Source organism: Psammomys obesus, unplaced genomic scaffold (assembly GCF_907164565.1).
Source record: "Psammomys obesus unplaced genomic scaffold, mPsaObe1.curated_primary_1811, whole genome shotgun sequence".
Taxonomy (NCBI): domain Eukaryota; kingdom Metazoa; phylum Chordata; class Mammalia; order Rodentia; family Muridae; genus Psammomys; species Psammomys obesus.
The window spans coordinates 1,898,372-1,924,020 of NW_026592776.1; the positions used below are offsets into that span (position 1 = coordinate 1,898,372).

Genomic DNA, 25,649 nt, shown 5'->3' on the forward strand with positions numbered 1-25,649 from the left:
TCAAGGGACAACACATGCTGGAGAGGTTGTGGAGAAAGGGGAACCCTCCTCTACTGCTGGTGGGAATGTAAACTGGTACAACCATTCTGGAAAGCAATCTGGCGCTTTCTCAGACAACTAGGAATAGCGCTTCCTCAAGATCCAGCCATACCACTCCTAGGCATATACCCAAAAGAGGCTCAAGTACACAAAAAGGACATTTGCTCAACCATGTTTGTAGCAGCTTTATTTGTAATAGCCAGAAGCTGGAAACAGCCCAGATGCCCCTCAACTGAAGAATGGATGCAGAAACTGTGGTACATCTATACAATGGAGTATTACTCAGCAATGAAAAACAAAGAAATCATGAAATTTGCAGGTAAATGGTGGGACCTGGAAAGGATCATCCTGAGTGAGTTGTCCCAGAAGCAAAAAGACACACATGGTATATACTCACTCTTATCAACATACAACATAGAATAAACCCACTAAAATCTGTACATCTAAACAAACTAAGCAAAAGAGAGGACCCTAACTAAAATGTTCAATCCTCATCCTGAAAGGCAAAGAGGATGGACATCAGAAGAAAAAGAAAATAGGAAACAACCTCGGAACCTGCTACAGTGGGCCTCTGAAAGCCAGAAGAAAACAGGAAATAACCTTGGAACCTGCCACAAAGGGCTTCTGAAAGCCTCTGCAGTATAGACTGTCAAAGCAGATGCTGAGCCTGATGGCCAACTGATGGGCAGAGTGAATGGAATTTTATGTAAGAAGTGGGAAATAGTAAGAGCTGGAGGGGACGGGAACTCCACAAGGAGAGCAACAGAACAAGATAATTTGAACACAGGGAACTTCCCAGAGACTCATACTCCAACCAAGGACTATTTGTGGAGATGACCTGGAACCCCTGCACAGATGTAGCCCATGGCAGTTCAGTGTCCAAGTGGGTTACATAGTAATGGGAAGAGGGACTGCCTCTGACATAATCTGATTGGCCTGCTCTTTGATCACCTCCCCCTGAGGGGGGAGCAGCCTTACCAGGCCACAGTAGAGGACAATGCAGCCACTTTTGATGAGAACTGATAGACTAAGATCAGAAAGAAGGAGAGGAGGACCTCCACTATCAGTGGACTTGGGGAGTGGCATGCATGCAGAAAGGGGAGGGAGGGTGGGATGGGGAGGGGAGGAGGGAGGGGCTTATGGGGGGATACAAAATGAATAAAGTGTAATTAATAAAAAATTTTAAAAAAAGCAACAAGTCAAGTAATCCAATTAAAAAATGGGGTACAGAGCTAAACAGAGAATCCTTTGTAGAGGAATAGAGAATGGCAGAGAAACACTTAAAGAGATGCTCAACTACCTTAGCCATCAAGGAGATGCAAGTCAACAATCCTGAGATTTCACCTTACACCCATCAGAATGGCTAAGATCAAAAACTCAAGTGTCAGTACATGCTGGAGAGGTTGTGGAGAAAAGGGAACCCTCCTCCACTGGTGATGGGAATGTAAACTTGTACAACCACTTTGGATATCAATCTGGTGCTTTCTCAGACAATTAGTAATAGTGCTTCCTCCAGATCCAGCCATACCACTCTTAGGCATATATCCTAAATATACTCAAGTACACAACAAGGACATTTGTTCAAATTCATCTTTTCTATCTTCCTACCATGTAGAAACTTAGTGTCAGGATGGTTGCTAGAGCAACATTACCCTTCACGCCCGGACAATGTAGCCTTTGGTGTTTACTTGTTGCTTTATGCTTCCATATGTGAATCAAATCATCTTTTTGTTATAATTATTTTTTTTTCGTTTTTGTTTTTTAAGACAAGGCCTCTCTATACTGTAGCCCAAGCTGACCTCATACTCATAGCTCCCCTGCTTTCCACAGGAATTATAGGCATGTGTTACTATGCTAGGCTCAAATAATCTTTGAAAACAAAGGCAGTCATGTGACTAAGATACCATGAAACTCACAAGTGCATTACAATTCTGCATCTTCCAGAATCTGTTTCTACACAGGCGACCAGAATAGAAGTCTAATTCAGGGTTGTTAGTTTCTTGAATTCAAAGAAGCTTATTGAAAAGGAAATGCATTCTGCTTTTTTTTTTTTTTTCAAATAATAGGTTTTTAAATTTTTACTTTCCTTTCTAGCAAGTAAGAATAACTAAAATTCCATTGAAGGTAACTTACTCTGAATATAAGCCAGATATGTTAAGATAAATGGTAAATAATTTATTACCTGATCTACTGTGGTCACGGAGTTGGAAGGCATTTATGAGATCAGTTTTTCTTGAAATCATTCTTTCTTTCAGTGTCTTGAAGGCACTGAATTCCATAGCGCTCACCCTGTATTAAGAAAACAGCATTTCAGTGAAACTTACAAAATGATTCTGTTCACTTCATTTTAATGTGTTATGTCACAACATATTAGTTTCCACTTTAAATAAATTGTCTATGTGTATATATATTGTGTTGCTAGATAGTAAACATATGCCCATTTCTGCATGCATTTTGCAGACTTATTAGATATTTAACAAATCATTTTAATGTTTTGTTTGTTTATTGTTCCTTTTCAAGACATTTTATACTTTGTAGTTGGCGATTTGATGTAGTGAGGGTAGTATATGTATATCACAGCACATGTGTGCAGAACAGGGGATAACTTTGTAGAGTTGGTTCTCCCTTGCACATTTAGACATGTTCTAAATAGAGTTTCCTTTGGACTTGAAGGATTGATATGAATAATTATTTGAAAAAAGGAACTTGTTACTGAGATATTGAGATTTACCATTACATTACTGAAACAAAATAGGCACTGACTGTGATTTTAAAAAATGCACATGAGTAGAACACAATAGGAACTTCGGAAAATAGATCCAACTATTATGAGAAGAACACCTAAGGAAACAGAGGTAGTATACTTCAGTAGAAAAGACAATCTTTCAGTTTATTCTAGGACACTTAGTTAACTACTTCAACATAAACTTCTACCTGAGATCATTTATAAAAATAAGTTTGAAGGATGAACAAGAATAGACAAGTTCTGAGATCTAGACATCCTTCAGTGTTTACGGGTGTATAGATTCTAGGATGCAAAATGAATTTTAAAAATTTAAGGATTCTCTATTTTCTTAAATAAATTGATAAAGTACTTGCAAATAATTGATATTCAACCTCATATATACTTTAATTTATAATTTATTTATAATATTTAATTTAATATAAATATAATAAATAATTGGAATAGTATATTATTTGAGGGATATAAGAAAAATGTCTGTACATTTTTAGAAAAGACTTATTTTTTTAATGTTTTCAGAATAGAACTCATAATACAAATATCATAGTTTGATACATAACTATGTATCAAACCCATAAAATGGCAGATACAAATCCAAGTATATGAATAATAACAGCACATTTAAGGAAATAAAATAATCAACTAAAAATACAGAAATTATGAAACTAGATAACTTCAAAATGAAGCAATATCACATTATATATGTTACCTCACAGGAGACATATTTCAGTTTCAAAAGTACCAAGAGTTTAAAACGAAAGGGACAAAAAATAAAAATACCAAGAAAACAGAAACCATGTAAGCTAGAGTATCATGCTAATAGGAGACAAAATAGACAGATGAAAACTGTAACTAAAGGGGGTAATTCATAATGATAGAAGATAAAACAACTATAAACATATGTGAACCTAACGACAGAACCTAAAATTACATGAGACACAAACTAAAAGAATGAAACTGACAATTCAATAATGATGACTAAAAACTTCACTGGCAGAGCTGTTCTTAGTCACTTGGGACTAGTTCTATTTGGTCACAAAAAGTCTGTAGTATTTTCAGAGCTATATACCTTTGGTTAAGAGGGCACAGGCATGATGTACTAGTTACTTGGTACTGGAAGAACTGTGGAGCTGTACCATAACTTAGTCTGATGTAGGCTCCTCGGTTGCTGCCTTCTTCATAATAATTAGAAGCAGAAAATACAGTAATGACCTGATTAAAGAAAAAGAGGATCAAGTTCATTAAGTTAGTTCTCAAAAGGTCATTCAGTAAAATTCAGAAAAAAGCTCATAATCTTTGTAAATTATCCAGATCTGATATGATTCCCTTGAAAGAAAATGAAAGTCTTTACTCAGTGTCTCCAGTATTAACTACTAGTACTGGATATCCCTAACATCCCCAGGCTATGGCCGCTAACTCCTACATACTATTTTAGTGCTGGACCTTAGAATTCTCTTTTATGTTTAGCTTGTAAATTCTAATTTTCCATGGGAATAAATCCCTTATTTTCCTACCTTGTGATGTCTGAGGGTTCAAAATAAAATTTGGTTAGAAGCTCATTGTTTTTCATTTTGTGCAAAGATGTGTGATTTTTGAAGGTTCTAAGCCACATAAAATGAATGTTTTAAGAGCAGAGACATAATGGGATGGGACTATGGCTACTATCTTAGGAAGAAATCAGCCTTGGAAGCATGGTAGGTAGAATATGGAAAGATAATACTTTCTGGTGACAGGAAAGCTGGCTTGAGTCCAGTTCTGGTGTAATAAGAATGCCACTTCAGATGAACCACTGCTATTTTCTAATTACAGATAGTTTCTAAACAGTACTTAACCTCATTCATCTTGTACTGTTACTATGAGCCAAAAGTGAATTAATAGAATTAAGAACATCAAAGTATCAGAATAGAAGGAAATGTTCATTTTTATTTATTTTTATTCATTATGAAGAAAAAAAAGAACCATCCTAAGGTAACTGAGGACGAGTACCAGTTTCTTAGTCCTCACCTCCTCTAGCCTTATTGACATAACTAAAGGAGAACAAGATACTCCATTTTAATGGTGGTAGTTAAACTAACCACAGTAAGCAACTTGCTAGTGACCACCTCCCTACTGAGTTGAGAGGAAGCATGCTGTATGTATTCTGTCCTACGCAGGAAATTGCAAAAGAAGAAAGAGAGGAACTGTATTAGATAGTCATATGGCACAGGACAAGCATATTACAAGGCACAGACTCAAAGAAGATAAGTAACATAGAGGATCCAAGGGAAGATGCATAAATCTCACTGGGAAGGGGGGATAGAATAGACAGAGGCTGTGGCTGAATAGAGGAAATGAGGTAAGAGAGGGAGCACAGAGAGTTAAGAGGGTGAAATTCAGACCTGAAGAGAGCAAGGCTGAGAGGACAGAAGGCCTGTAAAGAAAAGAGAAACTGAGGGTGGGGACATCTCTGTGACAAGCTTAAGACCTAAGTAGGGTAGGCTCCTGGGAGGATATGAGGAGTCAAGCAAAGACTCCTAATAGCAGAGGCTATAGAGACTGAAGAGAGCACCCTCTAACCGACAAGTCTCCTAGTAGAGGGAGAGGAACATCAACCCACCCACAAACACTTCGACCCCAAATTTACCTTGCCTACAAGATGTGCAGGGATAAAGATAGAGCAGATAGAGCAGAGATTGAGGGAATCCCCAACCAATTCCTGGACCAGCCAAAGACCCGTCTTATCAGAGAGTACCAACCCCTGACACTATGAATGATGCTCTGCTGAACTTCCAGACAGGAGACTGACAGAGTTGTCTTCTGAGAGGTTCTACCCAGCAGCACCTCAAAACAGATGCTGAGACTTACAGCCAAACATTGGTCAATAAGGAGAGTCTTGGGGAACAGTGGGAGGAAAGAGAAAAGGACCCAGAAATAATAGGAGCTCCACAAGAAAAAACAACAAAGCCAACTAATCAGGGCCCAGAGGGGCTTGCTGAGACTGAAGCATCAACCAAGGACTATGCATGAACTGGACCTAGGCCCCCTACAAAGATATAGCAGATGGGCAGCTTAGGCCTCATGTGGGTACTCTAGTAAGGGAAGTGGGGACTGCATTGGACACTGACTCACTTGCCAGCTTTTTGATCACTTTCCCCTGGCAGGACTGTCTTGACAGGCCACAGAGGAAGAGGACATGCTCAGTCCTGATGCAACTTTATGAGCTGTGCAGGATGGGAAAGGTTGCTCAGGAAAAGAGGAGGTGAGGGAAAAAAGGGAGGGTGGAACTGGGAGAGGAGAAGGGATTTGGCTACAGCAAGGATGTAAAGTGAATAAAAAAATTTAAAAATAAAAAAAGAAACAATTTAACAAAATGAAAAAAAGTTCAGTCTGTACTTTTGTGGGACTATGTACTGCAGGTATTGGCTTATAATTTGTAAAAAGCAAAATGTGCATGCATGCATATATGTATATGTGTGTGTGTGTGTGTGTGTGTGTGTGTGTGTGTGTGTGTACACTTAGTGTCACTGATATGGTTTAAAGTAATGCATTTGGGTATTGAGTTAGGAAGAGGTACACTTGTGATAGTTAATTTTAATTATCAACTTAATAGGATTAGTGAACAGAGCATAATTCTGGGTATGTCTGTGAGGACATTTCCAGAGAGGATTAGTTGAGGTTGGGAAGACCTTCCAAGCATGCAAATGGCACCATCACTTAGGATGGGGTCCTAGACAGATTTACAAGAGAAAAAGGAGACTATCTTGTCCCTTGGTTATAGCAATGAGAAGAGTAATTAATGCAGCATATCAGAATGTCTTTTTCTGGGAGTAGTGAAAATTAAGAAATAAGCCAAATATCTCAAAGGATAAGGGGCAGCACCTTTAGTCTCTGTTTTTTGTTTGATACTAAGGGAGACATCTCATGGGCTTTTAGGAAGGACAACATTGTGCAGAGAAGACCAGGCTTGTGGCAAGGATGTCTGCCAGAATTTCATCCATATTAGCTTACCTTTCCATCATGACAGATTTCATACCCATCGGGTTTGCACTCATGAGATCTAATGAGCATCTTCAAGTGGTTTTTACCAAGAATCTTATTGGTAACATCTGGTCCAAAATAGCAGCCCCCTCCTCGGCTTGTGTTCGGATAACAGCCTTTTTTGCCTCTGGGGTCACTCCACAGAAGCTCAACAATCTTGGAACAATAAAAATAAATTAGGCTTCTACTTATAGGCAACAGCCTATCATTTTTACATTCCAACCTTTTTAAACAATTTATTTGTTTGTATTTTATGTACACTGGTGATTTGTCTGCATGTGTATCAGTGGTAAGTGGTATTGGATCCCCTGCAACAGGAATTTCAAACAGTTATGAGCAGCCATGTGGGTGCTGGGAATTGAACCTGGGCCCTCTGGAAGAGAAGCCATCTCTCCAGCCCTTATATTCCAGTTTAATTGACATAAATATTAAAGGTGTCTAGAGTTACAGACATAAACCATCATGCCCAGCTAAATTTAGAAGAGAACATAGTTCCTTCCAATGAACACAAATAAGGTGCTCTTAATATACTGAAGATTAGATAGATCTCCCAGCCACTGGCTCAGATTTTTGTTCTGTTTAACATATTAAGAACATCTAATGTCTGTTCATTGGAAGGAACTACTTTCTCTTCTGAACTTATCTGGGCATGGTGGTTCATGATTTTCAAAGAACATCTCTGAAAACTTTTATCTTTTGCTGCCATAAGGATGTTCTCCAATTCAGCTGCACATTTACTCAATAACTGGATTCCACAAGGTATTCTAAACCCACCATGATCTTTCTCAGCTTAATATTTCTGTTTATGACTAGAAGAATCAAATTCAGGTCATACAATACCCAGGACTGAAGACCCAAACTTCTACTATCTGAGAATATTTTCTCAGAAAATCAGTGGGTGCAGTCAGTAATCTACATTTGAATGTTCAGCTCATTTTTTAAAAACTATGAGAGCTTACAAAAAAGTGAAAAAAAAAAACACTCTTTATCACTAAAGACAGTGACAACCTTGAGAAAACTAAGTCTCACTTTGAAAATCACTCAGTCAAGTATTTTGGTCAGTTGACCTGCAAAGTACTCAAGGGTCTAATAGGCAATGGTTCTAAACATCTACTATTTTCCATAGTTTTCTCTGTTGTTATATGTACAGAGAATTGAATCAGGGCCTTAGATAGGCTAGGCAAATGTACTACTTCTAAGCTATATCTCCTGCCCCTCCACATCTACATGTTTCTTTGGAGAAAAAAAAGCATGTAATTCAAATTTTGTATGTGTGTAGAAGCCAGCCGTCTACATTGGTTATCTTTCTCAACTATTCTCCTCTCTCACTGAACCCATAGCTGAACAATTTAGTTAGAATGACTAGCCAACAAGCCCCACAGATTCACCTGTCTATGCCTCCCCAGTGCTAGGATTACAACTGTGAGCTTCCATACCCATCTTTTATGTCAGTGCTGGGGATCTGAACTCAGGATCTCACGGTTGAACACCAAGCACTTTACTGACTGAGCCATCTCATCAGCACCTGGTCAGCACTAGAGACACTCTGTACAGCAGGCTCAGAGCAGAGTTTTTGATGACTAGTAGAGATAAGAATTAAAATCTCCCAAAGAAGAATCACCCCAGAGCTTCCTTCCTTCTCACTGAATTCCAATATTGATACAATTGTACCCTACACATAAATGTAATGTAACATCTTTAAGTTCTGGTGTTTTAATGCAAAATGACACTTGCATTTCAAACTGAGTCATATCTGGCTCCTATACAATTTCACATTTTGGGTGTATGACTCAACTTGTAGTATAATAAAAGAGAAAACATAGAACACACGGAGTTATATTTTATCAGGAAAGAATTAGGTTTTCAAGTCCTACATGGATCACAGTAACTTATAGGCAAAATTTCCTCTTGAAAGTATCTTAATTTACCTTTGGACTACACATACATTATTTTACATATGTAACCCTATATAGTAGTATATATAAGAAAATATTATATATATGATAATGGATGGACATTCCATGATAAAGTATATGAAAATAAACTCTCATAACATATTTTCTTCCTTTTTAATACATGATAGTCAAATTTTACATAAATATCCATATGAAGTGAGCATAGAGGCATATGTTATAGGGAAGCAGAGGCAGAAAGATCACAATTCCAGGCCAACTTGCTATGTAGCAAGTCTGTCTCACAAAACTAAAGCCTAACATGTTTAGTGTAATATTAGAGTTCTTGCGTAGCCTACACAAAGCTTGTGTTCAATCTCTAGCACTATAAAAAATATAAGTAACATTATATGGACTGAGCAGGATGTATACAATATTAATGTTAGAGATACAGAGAGATAGAGAGATAGCTAGATAATGTAAAAACAATTAAAGCGGTAGTTCTCAACCTGTGAGTCACAACCTCTTTGTGGCGGTCAACAGGGGTCACCTAAGACCATAGGAAAACACAGATATTTATATTATTCATAGCAGTAGTAAATTTACAGTTATGAAGTAGCAATGAAAATAATCTTATGGTTGGAAGTTGCTATAACATGAGGAACTGTACTAACGGGTTATAGCATTAGGAAGGTTGGGAACCACTGAATTAAGGAAAAGCAGCGCGGATTTAAATGAGAGTAAAGGGTCCATGGGAGGAGTTTAAGGGAGGAAAAGGAAGGGGAAACTGATGTTATAATATTTTAAAAATCAAAAATCACTTAAAGATTCATATTTCTGGAAGCCCATTGAAGCAGAATAAGTACCAGCTAAACTACCTTTTGAGTAGCTATCTATGTATCCTTGAGTAAATCACCTTACTTATTTGAGTCTTAGTCATTATCAATAAAACAAAGAGGAAGTATCTATTATTCATCTTTCATTGACTTAAAATCACAAGAGCTAACAGCTTTAAGAAATGAAGAAACAAGAAAAAAAAGCTTTAAGAAATAAGAAATTTCTTTTTTAGAATCCATTCCTTGAGTTCTAGATTTCTTTTTTTAGTCTAGAAATCACATGGTTGATTATATGCAAAATAAAGAGATGGATTTAGAGAAGATGATATATTCTGCTTACAATGCTGATGTAATTTTAACTTGTATTTTGTAATGGACAACATCATCACTGTTGATGAGCTGATGTTAGCACTCTGGCAAATGTTTTGATTACCTACCTGTTCCCATTCATGCTTTGTTAACGGTTCAGAAGTGGACCTGTCTGATTCGGCCTTCCCTGCTCCCATACTGCTTGAACCTGGTTTATTTTTCTTAAAGTCAAGGGCATGACTTACTGCCACTGGTGGCATCAACACAGACCTCATCTGTAAGAAAACAAAATGCTTTAGTTAAATACTGGACGTAGATACTTCAGTTCCAGTTGGTAATCTGTCTAGGCTGTGCCTCAACCCTGAAGAAACACATAGCCCCTCTTTTCATCTCACCTGCCTCACATGCATTGCTAATTTACTAATGTCTATAAGGTAGGTCTAGTAAAATATTTTGTGCAGTTTGCAATTAAAAATGCAGCAAGAAGCTTCACATCAGAAATTCTAAGGGAATCCAGAGGCACATGTGTGTATGCTAGACTTGTAAGGCATTGTCGAAGGAACTAGAAAATGCCTTTCTCTATACCTGAGGCTCTGAGGAGTTAAGAAACATCTTTTCAAAGGGGTTATGCATTTGATTTTGTTGTAATTTCCAAGAAAAGAAACCACATCCATATCTATGAGCATTCTCACAGCGGACACAGGTTAAAAAGCTTAGCAGCCCTTCAAACTAAATTCAGCAGAGTCCTTAGCTAGACCTGTCAGCAACTGATCATTTTGCCTAATCAGAGTGGCAAACCTGTTTCTTTGAAAAAGAAAATGTTTCCAGAAATATAACGATAAACTCACTGGATTACTTATATAACCTGAGATTTGGATCTTGTCTCTTATAAGCATTATATATTCACACAAAGCAATTAAAACATTTTTACATTTATTTATTTATTTAGTGTGTATGTGCACACCACCCTCCACAGCATGTATGTGGAGGTCAGAGACAACTTGTAGGAGTTAGTTCTCTCCTTCCACCATGTCAGTTCCAAGGATTGAGTTCAGTTTGCTAGGCTTGGGAACAAGAATCCTTACTCAAAAAGCCATTTCACTGGTCCACAAAAAGCAACATAAAAATAATTCTTTTGATACACTGGTGGTCATAGTTCAGTGATGGGCAGCTTTCTATAACAGATACTTAATTTCTCCAATAATCTATGGTATAAAATTGTTCTATTTTTATTTTTAAAAACTAAAACCCAGTCTTATTCTATAGAGTCCTCATAAAGTGGATTAGAAACTAAATCTCAGCTATTAATCACTAGTTCATAGCCTACCTTAGTCTTCTCCAAGCAAATGACCTTAGTTTGGTAGAAGCCTGTAGGTTTATGCCCACATAATTCATTTCTGATTAGCTTATTAGGCAAGGCCTCCTGGTCCCTTAAGAACATGTAGATCTGCAGTTTCCAAAGCTATTTAGGATTGGGATACTTTCCCTATAGATCGCCAGAAGGTACCACACAGCCAATTTTTCTTGGGAGTCCTACTAACCATCCTTTTCTATACTCCTGACTGGGAATTTGAAGACTACCAAACCAGAGCCTCTGTCTTACAGAATCTTATTTCTCAGTGTTGACCTCTATTCTGCTTACTATACAAAATGTTTTTAATGAATCTAGAATGGAGATTGTCATCAGGTTAGTTTCACGGAGAGCTTTTTATCTGTATTTTTGATACTTTGACATCTTGGGATCTTGATCATAGTAGATACTGCTCCTCTCAGGGTATCTCCATATACTAGGAAAAGGGATTCTAAGAAAGTTCCTATCTACTTTTATTTTTCCCTGCTTTGGTCTTAAATTTCTAAAGAAGCATTCAACGAGTAAAAAATACTTATTACATCCCAAGTACTGGGGTTCTGACAGGGATTGGAAAAGCACAAGAATTTAGTAAGAAAACAATATCACTGTTCCTTACTTAAATTTGGTAACTTATGAAAGATATGTATAAAGGGCTGGAGAGTGTATAAAGGAGACATGATCTAGTGATGACGTTGTAGTAAGGTGAAAAGTGAAAGATTAGTGATATCATTCACATGTGTATAAAAGTATGGACATTCCCAAACCTCAATGTGCAACCGAGATCACATTTCTGTCTCTATCAGATCAACTACAAGTTTCAGACCCCATCTTCCCAGACTGATTAGATATTGATTATTGGCCTTTAGAGTCAGTAGTTCACGTTTCCCACTTAGGCCATACACTAGCATCTGTTCTACAACTGCTACCCGTCCTCATGCCCAAATTCTAGTCTTGGGGTTCTGGTAAAGGAAGAAGATGGCTCTAGTTGTGTATAAGGTTCATTGCAGGAACTAAACATAGGTGTGGAATCTTTACAGGCCCCATAGAGCTAGTTCTCTGAGAGAGTCTATACAGGTCCTTGTCCTGGCTGGGTTGAATTTAATATGGTTGCTTAGAGTTAAAAATAATCTGAAGATAGTTACTTTGCTCACTTGAAATAAAGGAACATGATAACAATTTAGAAATAAATTTCTATATGGTTCTACTTATATGAGTTACCTAGAGCTCCTACACAAAATGTTGGTCATCAGAACTAGGAGAGGGAAGGAGGAGTTCCTGTTTAATGGGCATGGTTTCACTCAAGGAAGTTCTGTGAATGGCTGATGATCACAGCAGTAACAGTAGCTCAATGGGAATGCACTCAGTGCCAAGGAGCTAAATTTACATTTTTACAAAAGACTACAGTGTTAAATTGTGTTTCTTTTGCCACAAGGTAAGTGAATACATTTAAACTTTACTTCTAAAAAACTCACTTTTAGAAAGTATCTCATGTGCTAATGTATCCCCATTTTTCCATTTTCAACATGACTTCTATTTTTTTAAAAAAAATGTACTATATATAGAAGAACCACCTAGTTGTCATACAATCAATCATAGCTTAAGACTTTTACTAATTTTCTCAGTTACAAGTACATATCTATTTAAAATGACAAATTAAAAGCAGCATATTCCATTATAAACCTCATGCACATATTACTTCTTACTTTATTTCTTTGTATTTGGTGGAGTACACTCAAGTCTGTGGATTCTGATATCCCACCATGGATAACCAGGATTTCATTGTCAATAATTGTACCAATTGGGAGCCATGTGTAGACTTCTTCTAGGATTTGCAAGATTTTTCTTCCATGTATCTGTAAGTAAGAGCTTTATTATGTTTTATTTTCCTGATATGTGCAGTTAAGTGAATAGTCTCAATATATATATTAAAAACAAGTTTTTATGCCAACCAAAGAAAGCCAGCAGGGAGCCATCAACCATGGGTATTTAGCATGGAATTTTTTTTTTCATTTTATATTTTTGATACTTTGACATCTTGGGGCCTTGCTCATAGAGGAGACTGCCCCCCTAAGGGTTAATTTCTGGAGATCTTAAATGACTATTTTCACGTACAAACCCACCATTTCAAATTCCACAGTTTGAAGAATTCTTTTCCTGGGTTCTAACTCAGACCCACTCTGATGTGCTAATCAACACAGATCAAACCAGTAGACAAATAGTGACAAATAGTGATAACCCTTATGCTCCACAGCTGGATGCCATTGTGCTAACTACTCAACTTGCAACTCAAATTCATCGAGGGGCTTTGTTCTTTGTCTCCCTAGAGAGGGTCCTTGTTTGTATTTTGCTTCTGGCTCCATCTATCTCTGTCCAACTCTGGTAATTCCCTCTGTGGTATCCTTAGTGTGGCATACCATGCCTCCTGCAGTTAGGTAGCTGAAGAAAATCCCTTCCTTCATATTGGTCATTTCTCTGTCTCCCTGTTGTTCTACACCTGAGTGAAAATGTCTGGATAGGTACCTCTAAAGCAACATAATATGATCATATCTATGCTGAAATTGATCCAAGTCACAATGAAAAGAAAAATCTAAGATTCTATCATGGTGAGGGTTCCCTGCTGTGCTTATTATTTTATTGGCACATATTTTTTCCCAGTGTGATAGATCCAGTACTTTAATAATGCAACATGAGCATTAAAATACTAGATCAACTGCAACTTGACCTGTTACAACAATAATATTGAAATCCAATACATTTTATAGATTTCTAATAACTACCTCTAGTTCTGTGCTATAGAACTCCCCATGCCCCTCTTATTTTGGTTGCCTCTTATTTTCTTTTCTTCACAATTTAGTCATTATATATCCCAATTAAAGTTCCCTCCCTCAACTTCCTCAGTCCCACCTTCCCTCCCCTTTCCCCCATCCCCTTCATTAGCCCCCTCACCTTTCCTAAAGCAACAATCTGGTCTTTGCTTGGCTTTCTTTCCCCCACAGCAAAACAAGTACAAGTCTTACCTTGTATTTATGCAGAATTTCTTTTGTAAAACCGTATCTGAAAAACAGATCTTAAACTATTAATTATTGCAAGGAGAGCCACTTGTGTCTCATTATTATCAAATAGTCGAAACTCAAGAGACTGTAGACTTCAGTTGAAATACTTATCACAGTCTTTCTGGAGCATTTTGAGAAAGAATAAAAGCAACCAATGACACTACCTCTCCTCTCAAGAAGCCTAGAATGTATCTGGGTAAAAAAACAAAAAAACAAAAACCAGATACTTGTAGAGCTGTAAGACAACAAATGTATACCAGGGGCTATGTAAAGGCTACAAGTATTTTGAGAGGTGTGCTATGATGGAGGAAGAAGTATGGAGAAGACTTCATCTAGATGGCATTGCTCAGACATCTGATCACTCAAAATGAATGACTAGAAAAAAGGAAAAGAGTAAGAAAGACACACAAAAAAAGCATTTAAGATGAGTTGGTTCTCCATTCATTTTCTGACATGGATCATGTGATTAAATGAATGGCACTAAAGGTTTTAACAGAAAGTATTGAGAATTTTAATGTCTGGATAACAAAAGCTAACAGATATTTTCAATTATATTTTCTTGCTTTAGGAGAATATTCTATATTCTTTTCATGTAGACTGGACTAGAATTTGCTATGTCAACTAGGAGCTCCTTGAATCCACCTCCACCTCCTGGGTGCTTGGATTAAATGTATATAACACCACACCTAGATAAGAATGTGTACTATTAATCCCCAATAGATAAAGTAGGAACAAAGCACACTTACCACTTTTTTCCATACAGACCACATGATGTCAGGTTTCTCCAGTATAAAACTATATTTTTCAAGATGAATTCCCTCCCTGTACTCACCAAAGGTGTCACATTGTTGGACCAATATACATCTTGCTATCTGTGGTGGTCTGAATGAGAATGAGCCCCATAGGGTCATATATTTGAATGTTTGGTTCCTAGTTGATATATTGTTTAGGAAGTATTAGAAAGTATAGCCTTGCTGGAGAAGGTGTTATCATTGGGGGTTGGCTTTGAGGTTCAAAAGCCCAATCTAGGCCCATTCTCTCTCTCTCTCTCTCTCTCTCTCTCTGTGTGTGTGTGCATGTGTGTTTGTGTGTGTGTCTGTTTCTCTCTGTGTCTCTGTCTCTTCCTCTGTGTGTGTCTGTCAGTCTGTCTCTATTTCTGTCTCTCTTTATCTTTCTGTCTGTGTGTCTGTCTGTATCCTTTTTCTTTGTCTCTCCCTCTATGTGTGTCTCCCTCTGTTCCTGTCTCTCTGTTTCTGTGTCTGCCTCTGTCTCTGTTTCTCTCTCATACTTGCTCTTTCTCTCTTTCTCCTCTTTGTCTGTTGCTTGTGGATAATATAAGCTCTCAGCTACTTCTCAAGTACCATGCCTGCATGCTTACCTCCATGCTTCCCAACATGATGGTCATAGACTCACCCTCAGAAACTGTAAGCAAGTTCCTAATTAAACACCTTCCTTTATAAATTGCCTTGGTCATGGTATCTTTCACAGCAACAGAAAAAGTAAGACAGCATCCTTACCTTTCTGAACTTGTAGGAAACACTAATTATAATTAGCTGTACCATCCTTCTAGAGAAATTCCTCCCTTCCATTTTGTGAAAGTAAACTTCCAGAGTATTCTAAAACTACCTCACAAGTTTTCGTTCACATAACCTTCATTATTAGAATTATTTTTTCAGATTCGTTCCTAGGCCATCCATTGCCTTCACTTTCTTCTTTAGTACTCTTACCCCTGGCAAGCCAGAGTTTCAATTACTATCTAATGTCAATACTATAGGGTAACACTCCAGGTTACACTTCATATCTGTCTCATACATCAAATAAACCTATCTCAGACTGAATTTATTCCCTTTCAGAATGATACTGTTATGCCTTTAAACCAAGCCTGCTCATCCTTGATTAATTCCTCTTGATATCAGATTATTAAGCCATAAACTGTTTTTGACCAAAGTCTTGTTAAATCTATTTTTTTCCTCTCCATTGCCATCATACTAGTCTAAATAGGAAGCTACAATTTCTTCAACTACTTCCTAATTGACATCACTGTATCCATTCTTGCCCCTCTTCCAAATGACTCTTCTTTTTAAAAATAGGCATAATATTCTTCAGTGGTACTCTTTTATCTTTAGATACATGCTCATAGTCCTTCACAACACTCAACCATCTTTTACATCTCCATCCCTACCAAACACTGTCTTAATTGGGTCTCTATTGTTGTGATAAAACATTATGACCAAAGACAACTTGGAGAAGAAAGGGTTTATTTCAGCATACATATCCCAATCACAGTCCATCATGAAGGGAACTCAGAGCAGAAACCTGAATACAGGATATGGAAGATCATTGCTTACTGGCTTGCTCCCTATAGTTTGTTCAGCTTTCCTTCCTATAGCACTAAGATAAGTTTCTGATAATACTCTAGATTCTTGTTCTTTATAGTTCTTTGCATTTGCTTTTACACCTCAAGAATTAGGACTAAAACTCTATACTTGAGTCAGCTGTTGAGACTGCCCAAAAGACAAAAGTGATCTTTGAGCTTTGATCACAGCACCTGAAAGCCTAGTTCCCAAAGCATGGTACATTCTATAACCTCTATTTTCTAGAACAAATTGATTTCTATTTTTCCATAAAAAGAAAAGAAAAAGAAAGAAGGGAACATTTATTACCTACTGTGCCTTTCAGACAGAATTCTTACACAGTTTAAGAAGTCTTTATCCCTCAACTCTCCAGTGAGTCACATAGTACAAATACTATGTTACAGGTACTCTAAAAAATGTTTATGAACAACTATGCCAGAAGCAATTACCAGGACACACACACAAAAAAATACACACATCCTCTCCAGCTCTTGCTAGCTGGAGAGGACAGGAACTCCACAAGGAGAGCAACAGAACAAGAAAATTTGAACACAGGCAACTTCCCAGAGACTCATACTCCAACCAAGGACTATTTGTGGAGATGACCTGGAACCCCTGCACAGATGTAGCCCATGGCAGTTCAGTGTCCAAGTGGGTTACATAGTAATGAAAAGAGGGACTGCCTCTGACATAATCTGATTGGCCTGCTCTTTGATCACCTCCCCCTGAGGGGGGAGCAGCCTTACCAGGCCACAGAAGATGACAATGCAGCCACTTCTGATGAGAACTGATAGACTAAGATCAGAAAGAAGGAGAGGAGGACCTCCCTTATCAGTGGACTTGGAGAGGGGCATGCATGCAGAAAGGGGAGGGAGGGTGGGATGGGGAGGGGAGGAGGGAGGGGCTTATGGGGGATACAAAATTAATAAAGTGTAATTAATAAAAGTTAAATAAAAAAATAAAGTAAAAAAAAGCTCTTGTGAAACAGTGGCATAGTATTTGCATATAGCCCCTGTGCATCCAAAAAAAAAAAAAATACACACATCAATGTAAAACACTGTGCTAGCTTCTGAGTCAGAATTTGAAGCAAGCTGAGAAAAACAACAGAAACTTCTGAGTTTACTTCGCACAACTTATCATACCTACAAACCTGACCTAACATGTCTACCCAGCATGTAATTTGGACTATGAAAAAAAAAAGCAAGAAATAAAAAAAAATAATAAAGAGGAATAGGAAATACAGGGCTGGAAGAAGAAGTAAGAGGAGGGCTTCAAAGTAGCTGACACTCAGCTCAAAGGCTGGGGTTGGTGAACAAGGTGGAGAACATGGAGATTGTCCTTGAGATTCATCTTCTCTTTCCTTCTATACAGCTTCACCTACACCTATCATCTGGGAACTAAACCCAGCGGCAATCCCAGAGGGGGATTAAAAGATGAAGTCTAAAATCAATGTTACCTCATATTCATCATAAAGTCTTCATGGTTCCCTCTATTCAAGAGTAGGTCAGCGGGGTAGACAAGAAAACTAACAAGCAGGATCATTAGAACCTCCATGGAATTGTTTCCTCGATCTACAAAATCACCATTGAAAACATACGGATTTCTTTCCGAAGGTAGGCCATTCTGTGGAAGGAGAGGGAAGAAAACAAGGAGTTAAAAGAATGCCTTTTTTTTTTTAACTTTGTTGTGATTTTCTTTCGTTTCTTTGTTAGATTCTTTTTTTTAATTCTTTATTAATTACACTTTATTCACTTTGTATCCCCCCTGTGGTTCCCTCCCTCCTCCCGTCCCTCCCTTCCTCCACCCTCTGCATGCATGCCCCTCCCAAAGTCCACTGATAGGGGAGGTCTTCTTTTCCTTCCTTCTGATCCTAATCAATTAGGTCTCATCAGGAGTGGCTGCAGTGTCTTCTTCTGTGGCCTGGTAATGCTGCCTCCCCTTCAGGGGGAGGTAATTAAAGAGCAGGCCAATCAGTTCATGTCAGAGACACTCCTTGTTCCTATTACAATGGAACCCACTTGGATACTGAACTGCCATGGTGCAGATGCTGAGACTTATGGGCAACCTTTGGGCAGAGTGCAGGGAATCTTATGAAAGAAGTGGGAATTAGTAAGATCTGGAGAGGACAGGAACTCCACAAGGAGAGCAACAGAACCAAAAAATCTGAGCACAGGGGTCTTTCCTGAGACTGATACTCCAACCAAGGACTATGCATGGAGATAACCTAAGAATGCCCTTTTTAAAATAAGGTTTATGTGTTTGTTCGTGCTGAAACAGAAAAGAGGCCAAGTATCCCCTCCCCCCCCCCAATTGGAATGAATCTGCTCACTGGCTTGAGCTTCCAAGGCACATAACTTGCAAGGGACCTAGAACCAAAGAATGAGACTGGGACAGAGAGATTTCAAGCAAGATAGAGATTGCTTATTCTGCTCATCACATACTATGAATTTTCTCTGAAAGGAACTAGGATTTGTCCTACCAAAGTAGATATCCTCTTGGGGGAGGGGAAACTGTGGTCAGAATATATTATAGGAAAAAAAATCCAATAAGAAAGAAAACACATCCTTTTCTAATCCACCATCTGCAGTGGAGCCTCTGCCAAGATGCAAAAACCCTTACAGGGAAGACCATCACACTGGAGTTTGAACCCTTGGATACTGAGAAAATGTAAAGGCCAAGATCCAGGATAAGGAAGGAATTCCTTCTAATCAGCAGAGGCTGATCTTTGCTGGTAAGCAGCTGGAAGATAGCTGTAATTTGACTACAACATTTAAAAGGAGCACACCCTTCATCTTGTGTTAAGACTTCATGGTGGTGCTAAGAAAAGGAAGAAGTCTTACACCGCTCCCAAGAAGAATAACCATAAGAGGAAGAAGGTAAAGTTGGCTGTGCTAAAATACTATAAGGGTGGATGAAAAATGTCAAAATTAGTCCATTTTGTTGAGACTGTCCTTCTGGTGAATGTGGTGCTGGGGTTTTCATAGCCAGCCACTTTGACAGACATTACTATGGCAAGTATTATCTGACTTACTGCTTCAACAAATCAGAAGACAAGTAGTTCAGTATGAGTTAATAAAAAGAAGTGACTGAAAAAATTTTAAAAAAAGAAACTGGAAAAAGAGGGACTGCCTCTGACATAATCTGATTGGCCTGCTCTTTGATCACCTCCCCCTGAGGGGGGAGCAGCCTTACCAGGCCACAGAAGATGACAATGCAGCCACTTCTGATGAGAACTGATAGTCTAAGATCAGAAAGGAGAGGAAGACCTCCCCTATCAGTGGACTTGGGGAGGGGCATGCTTGCAGAAAGGGGAGGAAGGGTGGGATCGGGAGGGGAGAAGGGAGGGGCTTATGGGGGGTACAAAATGAATAAAGTGTAAATAATAATAATAATAATAAAATATTAAAAAAAAGGAACTGGAAAAAAAAGAAGAAAACACATAATGTAACTATTAAAAAAGTGCATATCATATCCTGTCCTTCTCTCTGAAAACAGGGACACTTCTACCCAAAGAAAAACATTAAACCAACAGTCATGACATTTTCATTCAAAGGGCCCTATATTAAACTTCACTGGGTTGTAATTCTCTCAATTTGCAAAATGGAGATGACAATGTATCTCTTGCCAAGTCATCTGTGATAATGAACATGTAAGAACTCAGGAAAGGGGATGGTGGTATATTGTATGATTGGGATAGAACTGATATGCCAGAGAACAGATATAGCCATACCTGGTGCCTCTACCCAGTATGTATTAAGAAACTGAGTCTAGAAGAAAGCACTAGTTTTTAAAATAGTTATTAACTTGTTCAGTCCTTCACTATAAAAGTCTAAAACAAAACAAATATGTACGACATGGTTACATTTTCTCAGTGTCATACTTGATAAGTAAATAGCCAAGTGCATTTCTACTTCACAGCAAGATACAATCGAATGTGTTAAAATGTTTTACAACAAGAAAAGTTATGCCAAAATATACATTTTCCGTCTGAAATGTCATATTCAGGAAAGTATACACATATTCCAATTATTTTAATGTTTCAAACTATATTCTAGTTCTTTTGTTAGATTTCAAAAATGTAAGAAAATCTTACTATTTCTATTAAACATTCTTCCATTTACAGGCATTTTATACATTTTCATACATTTCAGTATAAAAAGTTTTAAAACAATACAGGTTTATAATCCATGACTTAGAGATTTTAAAAATCATTTACAAAGTATATTATATTTCATGAAGGTAAGTGGGGTGGGAAGCAGTGGCATATTGTAATAAGATAACCAATACCACATTCTGGCTCTATGTATACATAGTTATCTCTGAGAAAGTTTTTAACCTTTTCTTCCTCTGCAAATGGCAATGGCACCCCTCTTTAATTACCATGCAGTAATATTTGGGAACTGAACATTATCTATACAAATAATTCCATACAAATCATACACACAAATAAAGAGATTCATTAATTATGACCTCCATGATATTTCCATTTTTAAGATTACATTACTTTATATTTTCTTAAGAGTTTTTTTTTTCAAACTCCCCTTTCTCCTCTAGCTTTATTGCAATAGTTTAAAATTACATTTCTATTTTCTAGGACTTCAGTTGCTTTATCCATTTGTCTTTTAAAAACTGATTACAGCAAATGAAACACAGTTGTCTAAGTGATATAGTATACAAAAATAACATCTTGATTTCTGTGAAAATGCATTTCTCTGCAATTCCTGAATAGCTCCAAATTGTGCTAACTCTGAGTATCGATGTTTACTCTGTGTAGATTTAGTCTTTGAAAAAAAATGTGTCCTACACCTTTGCCTTCACAATCTATATGTCCAGCATCAACACTGGGATGAAGCTCCTCCATTGTTAGGCTTTTATCACAATTTCCCTGGCATAGCCATTAACATGTTTGTCTTTTCAGTTTACTCCCGCTCAACTGTATATTCTATGAGGGCCCGATGCAGATGTTAATCAATGTTATTTTAATAGCTTCTGAGGTCAGACAATCCAAGGCCGTCATTATGCTAAAAATTAAAGTTATTTATGGAAGTTCAGACACTTCCAGAATTGGTTTTACCTCATACATGGGAATGCACTCAAACCCAGAATGGTTTACTGGTCTGACTGAACTCTTCCCATTCATTAATCCCTATTCATCAGTGGCACGGAAAGGGGGTTCTTTAACAAAGCATTATACATAACACTTCTACCAAACTAAACATAAACCTTTTTTGTAGTTAAATGCAGAAATTCAGGTGTTTTGTTTTTTTTTTTTTTTCACCCCTTTCCTCCATTTACACTGCAAGTAAAGCTCATTGGCCTGGGAACAGCCTCTATCTGCCGACCTTTGACCAGTGAAGAGGATTCAGAGAAAATAATACAACCATCAAAGGAGGGGTGACAAAGAAAAATAATTAGGCTGTAGCCTCAATTGTGCAATCATGTGCAAGATGCCCTTACTCACCACAGCGGTAACACTTGACTTCACTTGTCTTACCGCAACTGATGGCTACATGGCCAGTTTCACTACAACTATAGCATTTCACCTTGGTGCAGTGTTTTTTAATATGTCCAAATTCACCACAAGAGTAGCACTTCTGCTCATCTGCGTGGTCACAGTCATGAGCCAGATGGCCTGGCCTGCCACAGTTGTAGCAGCATTGGTCTCACTCTCTCTTAGGCTTCTTACAGTTCTTGGCAATGTGGCCACCTCTACCAAAGTTATATCAGGCATTCTCCTGAAGATCACAATCCTTGGCAAGATGACCAGACTCACCATAGTGGTAACAGATGTCAGGAATAAACAAGGAAACAAACTGGAACCTTCTGCTGTGACTTCTCATTCCATGACCCCAACCTCCACCAGTAGGGCATTCCCTGGCCCAGTGGCCAGATCATCCACACTTGAAGCACTCATTGCTGCTCAGAGCTGCAATTAGAGCTTGACGTCTGAGCTGCCAACAGTGGTGGAGACTCAGACACAGGTCCAGGAAGGCGATTCACAAAGCAGTAAGTATTCATTTTCAGGGTCCTTGCTTGTGCCACATGTGGGTCTGCCACATTTTCTTAATAGTTTATGGTGTAAACTGCTACAAAAATATAAGCTATATTCATCAAAACTTACAGAAAAAGAGAAGGATTCTGCACCTTTAATATTCTTCCTTCTAGCCTCCAGCTGGAATACATAGCTGAGAGGAATGGCAGACTCTAATGAGATGTACAGGCTCTGAAAGAGGCTAAGGAATCAGCAGCAGAGAGCCCTGAGGCAAGGATATGGAAGAACTAAGTCTGAACAGAAAGAAGGAACCCACAGCTAAGGCATGCCTTATATAGAGAGGCCAGCATTGGCTGGGCTTCATGAAATGTTGGATCTTACTTGCAAAAGTGTGGGAACTGTTTCCATGTAACAAAAGTCAAAGAACAAAGGGCAGTTATTTCAGAAGAAAATTATAAGGTATAAAGAATAAAAGTTTTTTTTTTAATCATGGGAAGGGCTGGACAGATGGCTCAGCAGTTAAGAACAAGTACTGCCTAATACAGAGACCAACAACTGGACAATGTGCAGAAGAGAGAGACCTCAAAATGAGATGCTTAATGTGCTAAATGGGATATGTCTATCAAACTTTTCCTCGTCCACCAGGGCTCAGGAAACTCTGTAGAAGTGGAGGCAAAAGGATTATAAGAGTCAGAGGGGATGGAGGACACCTAGGAAACAAGGCCTTATAACATAACAGGACCAATGCACATATGAACTCACAGAGGCCATAGCACAGGACCTGCACAGGTCCAAGCCAGAAAGCATTCTATCACTGAAATGGGGAAGTAGACAGGAACTTCCATCCCTCGCCAATAAGCTATTCCCAGTTGACAACTTCTGGCAAAGGAAAAATTAGTTTTCTCCAACGGCGTCTCACTGGGTATAAACCACACTTAAGTACTGGCCCAGGCCCAGCAATAGATGGCCATCACAAAATCAGCTCAATGGTGGGTTTGTAGGTTTTTTTTGTTTGTCTCTTTGGGTTTTTGTTGGTAGTAATGCATTTTTTAAATGGGGGGGGGGGAGGATTTTTACCTTACTGTTTGTTTTTTTCTTTTTCCTGTATAGTATAGTTTCTGATTCTGTGCTTTTGTTTGTTTGATTTTCATTTTGGTTTTAAAATTCATGGGCTCAAAATATGCTATTCAAGTTTTAAAAATTAATGGATAAGAGATAACTAAAGAAAAGTTGAAATATATTACTGGCTTGAAAGTACAAACCGATTTTTAAAAGGCAAAAATGATAGAATTCATAAAGAATGAGTAGTAGCCATGCACAGTGTTCCACACCTAGAATCCCAGCATTTGGGTGTGAGACAGAGGCAGGGATAACAGGAATACAGTGTCATCCTTGACTACATACTGAGTATGTAAGGCCAGCCTGAGAATCATGGGACCCCATTAGAAAAAAATGAAGGAAAATAACAATAAAGGGAAGGAAGGAAGGAAGGAAGGAAGGAAGGAAGGAAGGAAGGAAGGAAGGAAGGAAGGAAGGGAGGGAGGGAGGAAGAAAGGGAGGCATGGAGGAAGAAAGGGAAGGAAGGAGAGAGACAGACAGAGGGAGAGGGAGACAGAGAGAGTAAGAGAGATAAAGAGAGAGAGAAGTGAGTGCTCAAAACCAAACTGAGAAAAGTAACATGCTAACAATACTCATTCCATGTTCATGGAGAAGAAATAATTAAAATAATACTGAAAGAAATTTTTTTATGGCTAAAAGCCTTCAGGAGCTAGAGAGATGTCTCAGTGGTTAAGAGAACTTGTCTCTCTTGCAGAGGGCTCAGCACCTATATTGGGTGTCTCACAACAACCCTCATAGGTATCCATATTCATATGCATGCACACATATGTGCAGACACAAAAACACACATACAATTAGAAACAAATGTTTAAAAGGAAATTTCAGTTTGATGTTTGAAAAAGCTCATGACTCTTAGGCATAATAGGGGAGAAATTCCATTACCTGATAAAGATCTTAGAAGATGCAAAGAAAAGCAAAGAAAAGGGGGGGGGGGTGAGGGAGAGAAAGAATTAGCCTGGTATGATACTTCTCATTTCAAGTAAAAAAGGCATAAGATGATATAATAAAATCTACAAATTAAAGAGAAAAAGGGACCATGAAACAAGAGTTCTATATCAACAAAGACATCATTAGCATCTAAGAATAGCACACAAATATTTGCAGACATGTAAGGATTCAAAGGTTCTTCAAAATATAAGAAAAAAATATGTAGTAGTTTAGTACCACAAAAGCAATGAGCACGCATACATGTATACCAAACACAGTTTCAGTTGTGAGGAACAAACAAGTAGATAATACAAAGCCACTGTATTCGATGTTCAATGTGCTTGCACTCAAAGGGATAGCTTGCATATGTTTCACAAAGGAAAGCACTCAACAAAATACTCCAACCAATTTACAACAGTAACAAATTGTCTTCAAGGCAAGGAAAGACTAAGAGGAAAGAATACAACTGTGAACAGTTAGCCTTCAAATATATTATTAAACATAAATCAATATGATATTATCAAAATTGCATTTAAGTAGTAAGCAAAAATTCTAGAACCAGAAGAGAAAATTGTTTAAAATTACAAATACAATATATTATTCAGATTGAATATACAGAAATTAATAAAGTCAAGGATCTAAAAAGTAAGGCTTGGTATGCAGACTGCTAGGTTATTATGCATGAATCCCCCAGCCCCACACAAAACTGAGCATGATGGCAGTCACCTGTAATTTCTGCATGTGAGACATTGAAAAAAGAGAATCATATATATATTCAAAGTCATCCTTAGCTACATAGAGAGTTCAAAGCCAGCCTAAGCTGTATAACATGAGACCTGGCCTGAAAAATAAGTAAGTAAGTAAGTACGTAAGTAAGTAAGTAAGTAAGTAAGTAAGTAAGTAAGTAAGTAAGTAAGTAAATAAATAGCATAAGAAATGGATGATATACTGAGTAAAAGAGAATCATGGTGTGCTAGCTAGTTTTATGTCAGCCTGACACAAGCTACAGTCATAGGA

The 25,649-nt window shown here is 37.9% G+C and overlaps 1 protein-coding gene and 2 pseudogenes across 1 annotated transcript in view; 1 reads left to right on the forward strand and 2 right to left on the reverse strand.

Moving 5' to 3' along the window:
* Positions 1-25,649, reverse strand: part of Ppef1 (protein phosphatase with EF-hand domain 1) — a 77,156-nt gene that overhangs the window by 28,287 nt on the left and 23,220 nt on the right. Inside the window, exons 4-10 of the mRNA XM_055615732.1 lie at positions 18,051-18,217; positions 14,205-14,241; positions 12,891-13,040; positions 9,965-10,111; positions 6,770-6,955; positions 3,852-3,994; positions 2,222-2,328 (exon numbers count right to left, since the gene is read on the reverse strand). Of these exons, the coding sequence (XP_055471707.1) occupies positions 2,222-2,328; positions 3,852-3,994; positions 6,770-6,955; positions 9,965-10,111; positions 12,891-13,040; positions 14,205-14,241; positions 18,051-18,217 (937 nt within the window). The remainder of the gene's footprint in view (positions 1-2,221; positions 2,329-3,851; positions 3,995-6,769; positions 6,956-9,964; positions 10,112-12,890; positions 13,041-14,204; positions 14,242-18,050; positions 18,218-25,649) is intronic.
* On the forward strand, positions 18,910-19,652 carry LOC129683107 (ubiquitin-40S ribosomal protein S27a-like; annotated as a pseudogene).
* LOC129683119 (CCHC-type zinc finger nucleic acid binding protein-like) lies at positions 22,006-22,994 on the reverse strand (annotated as a pseudogene).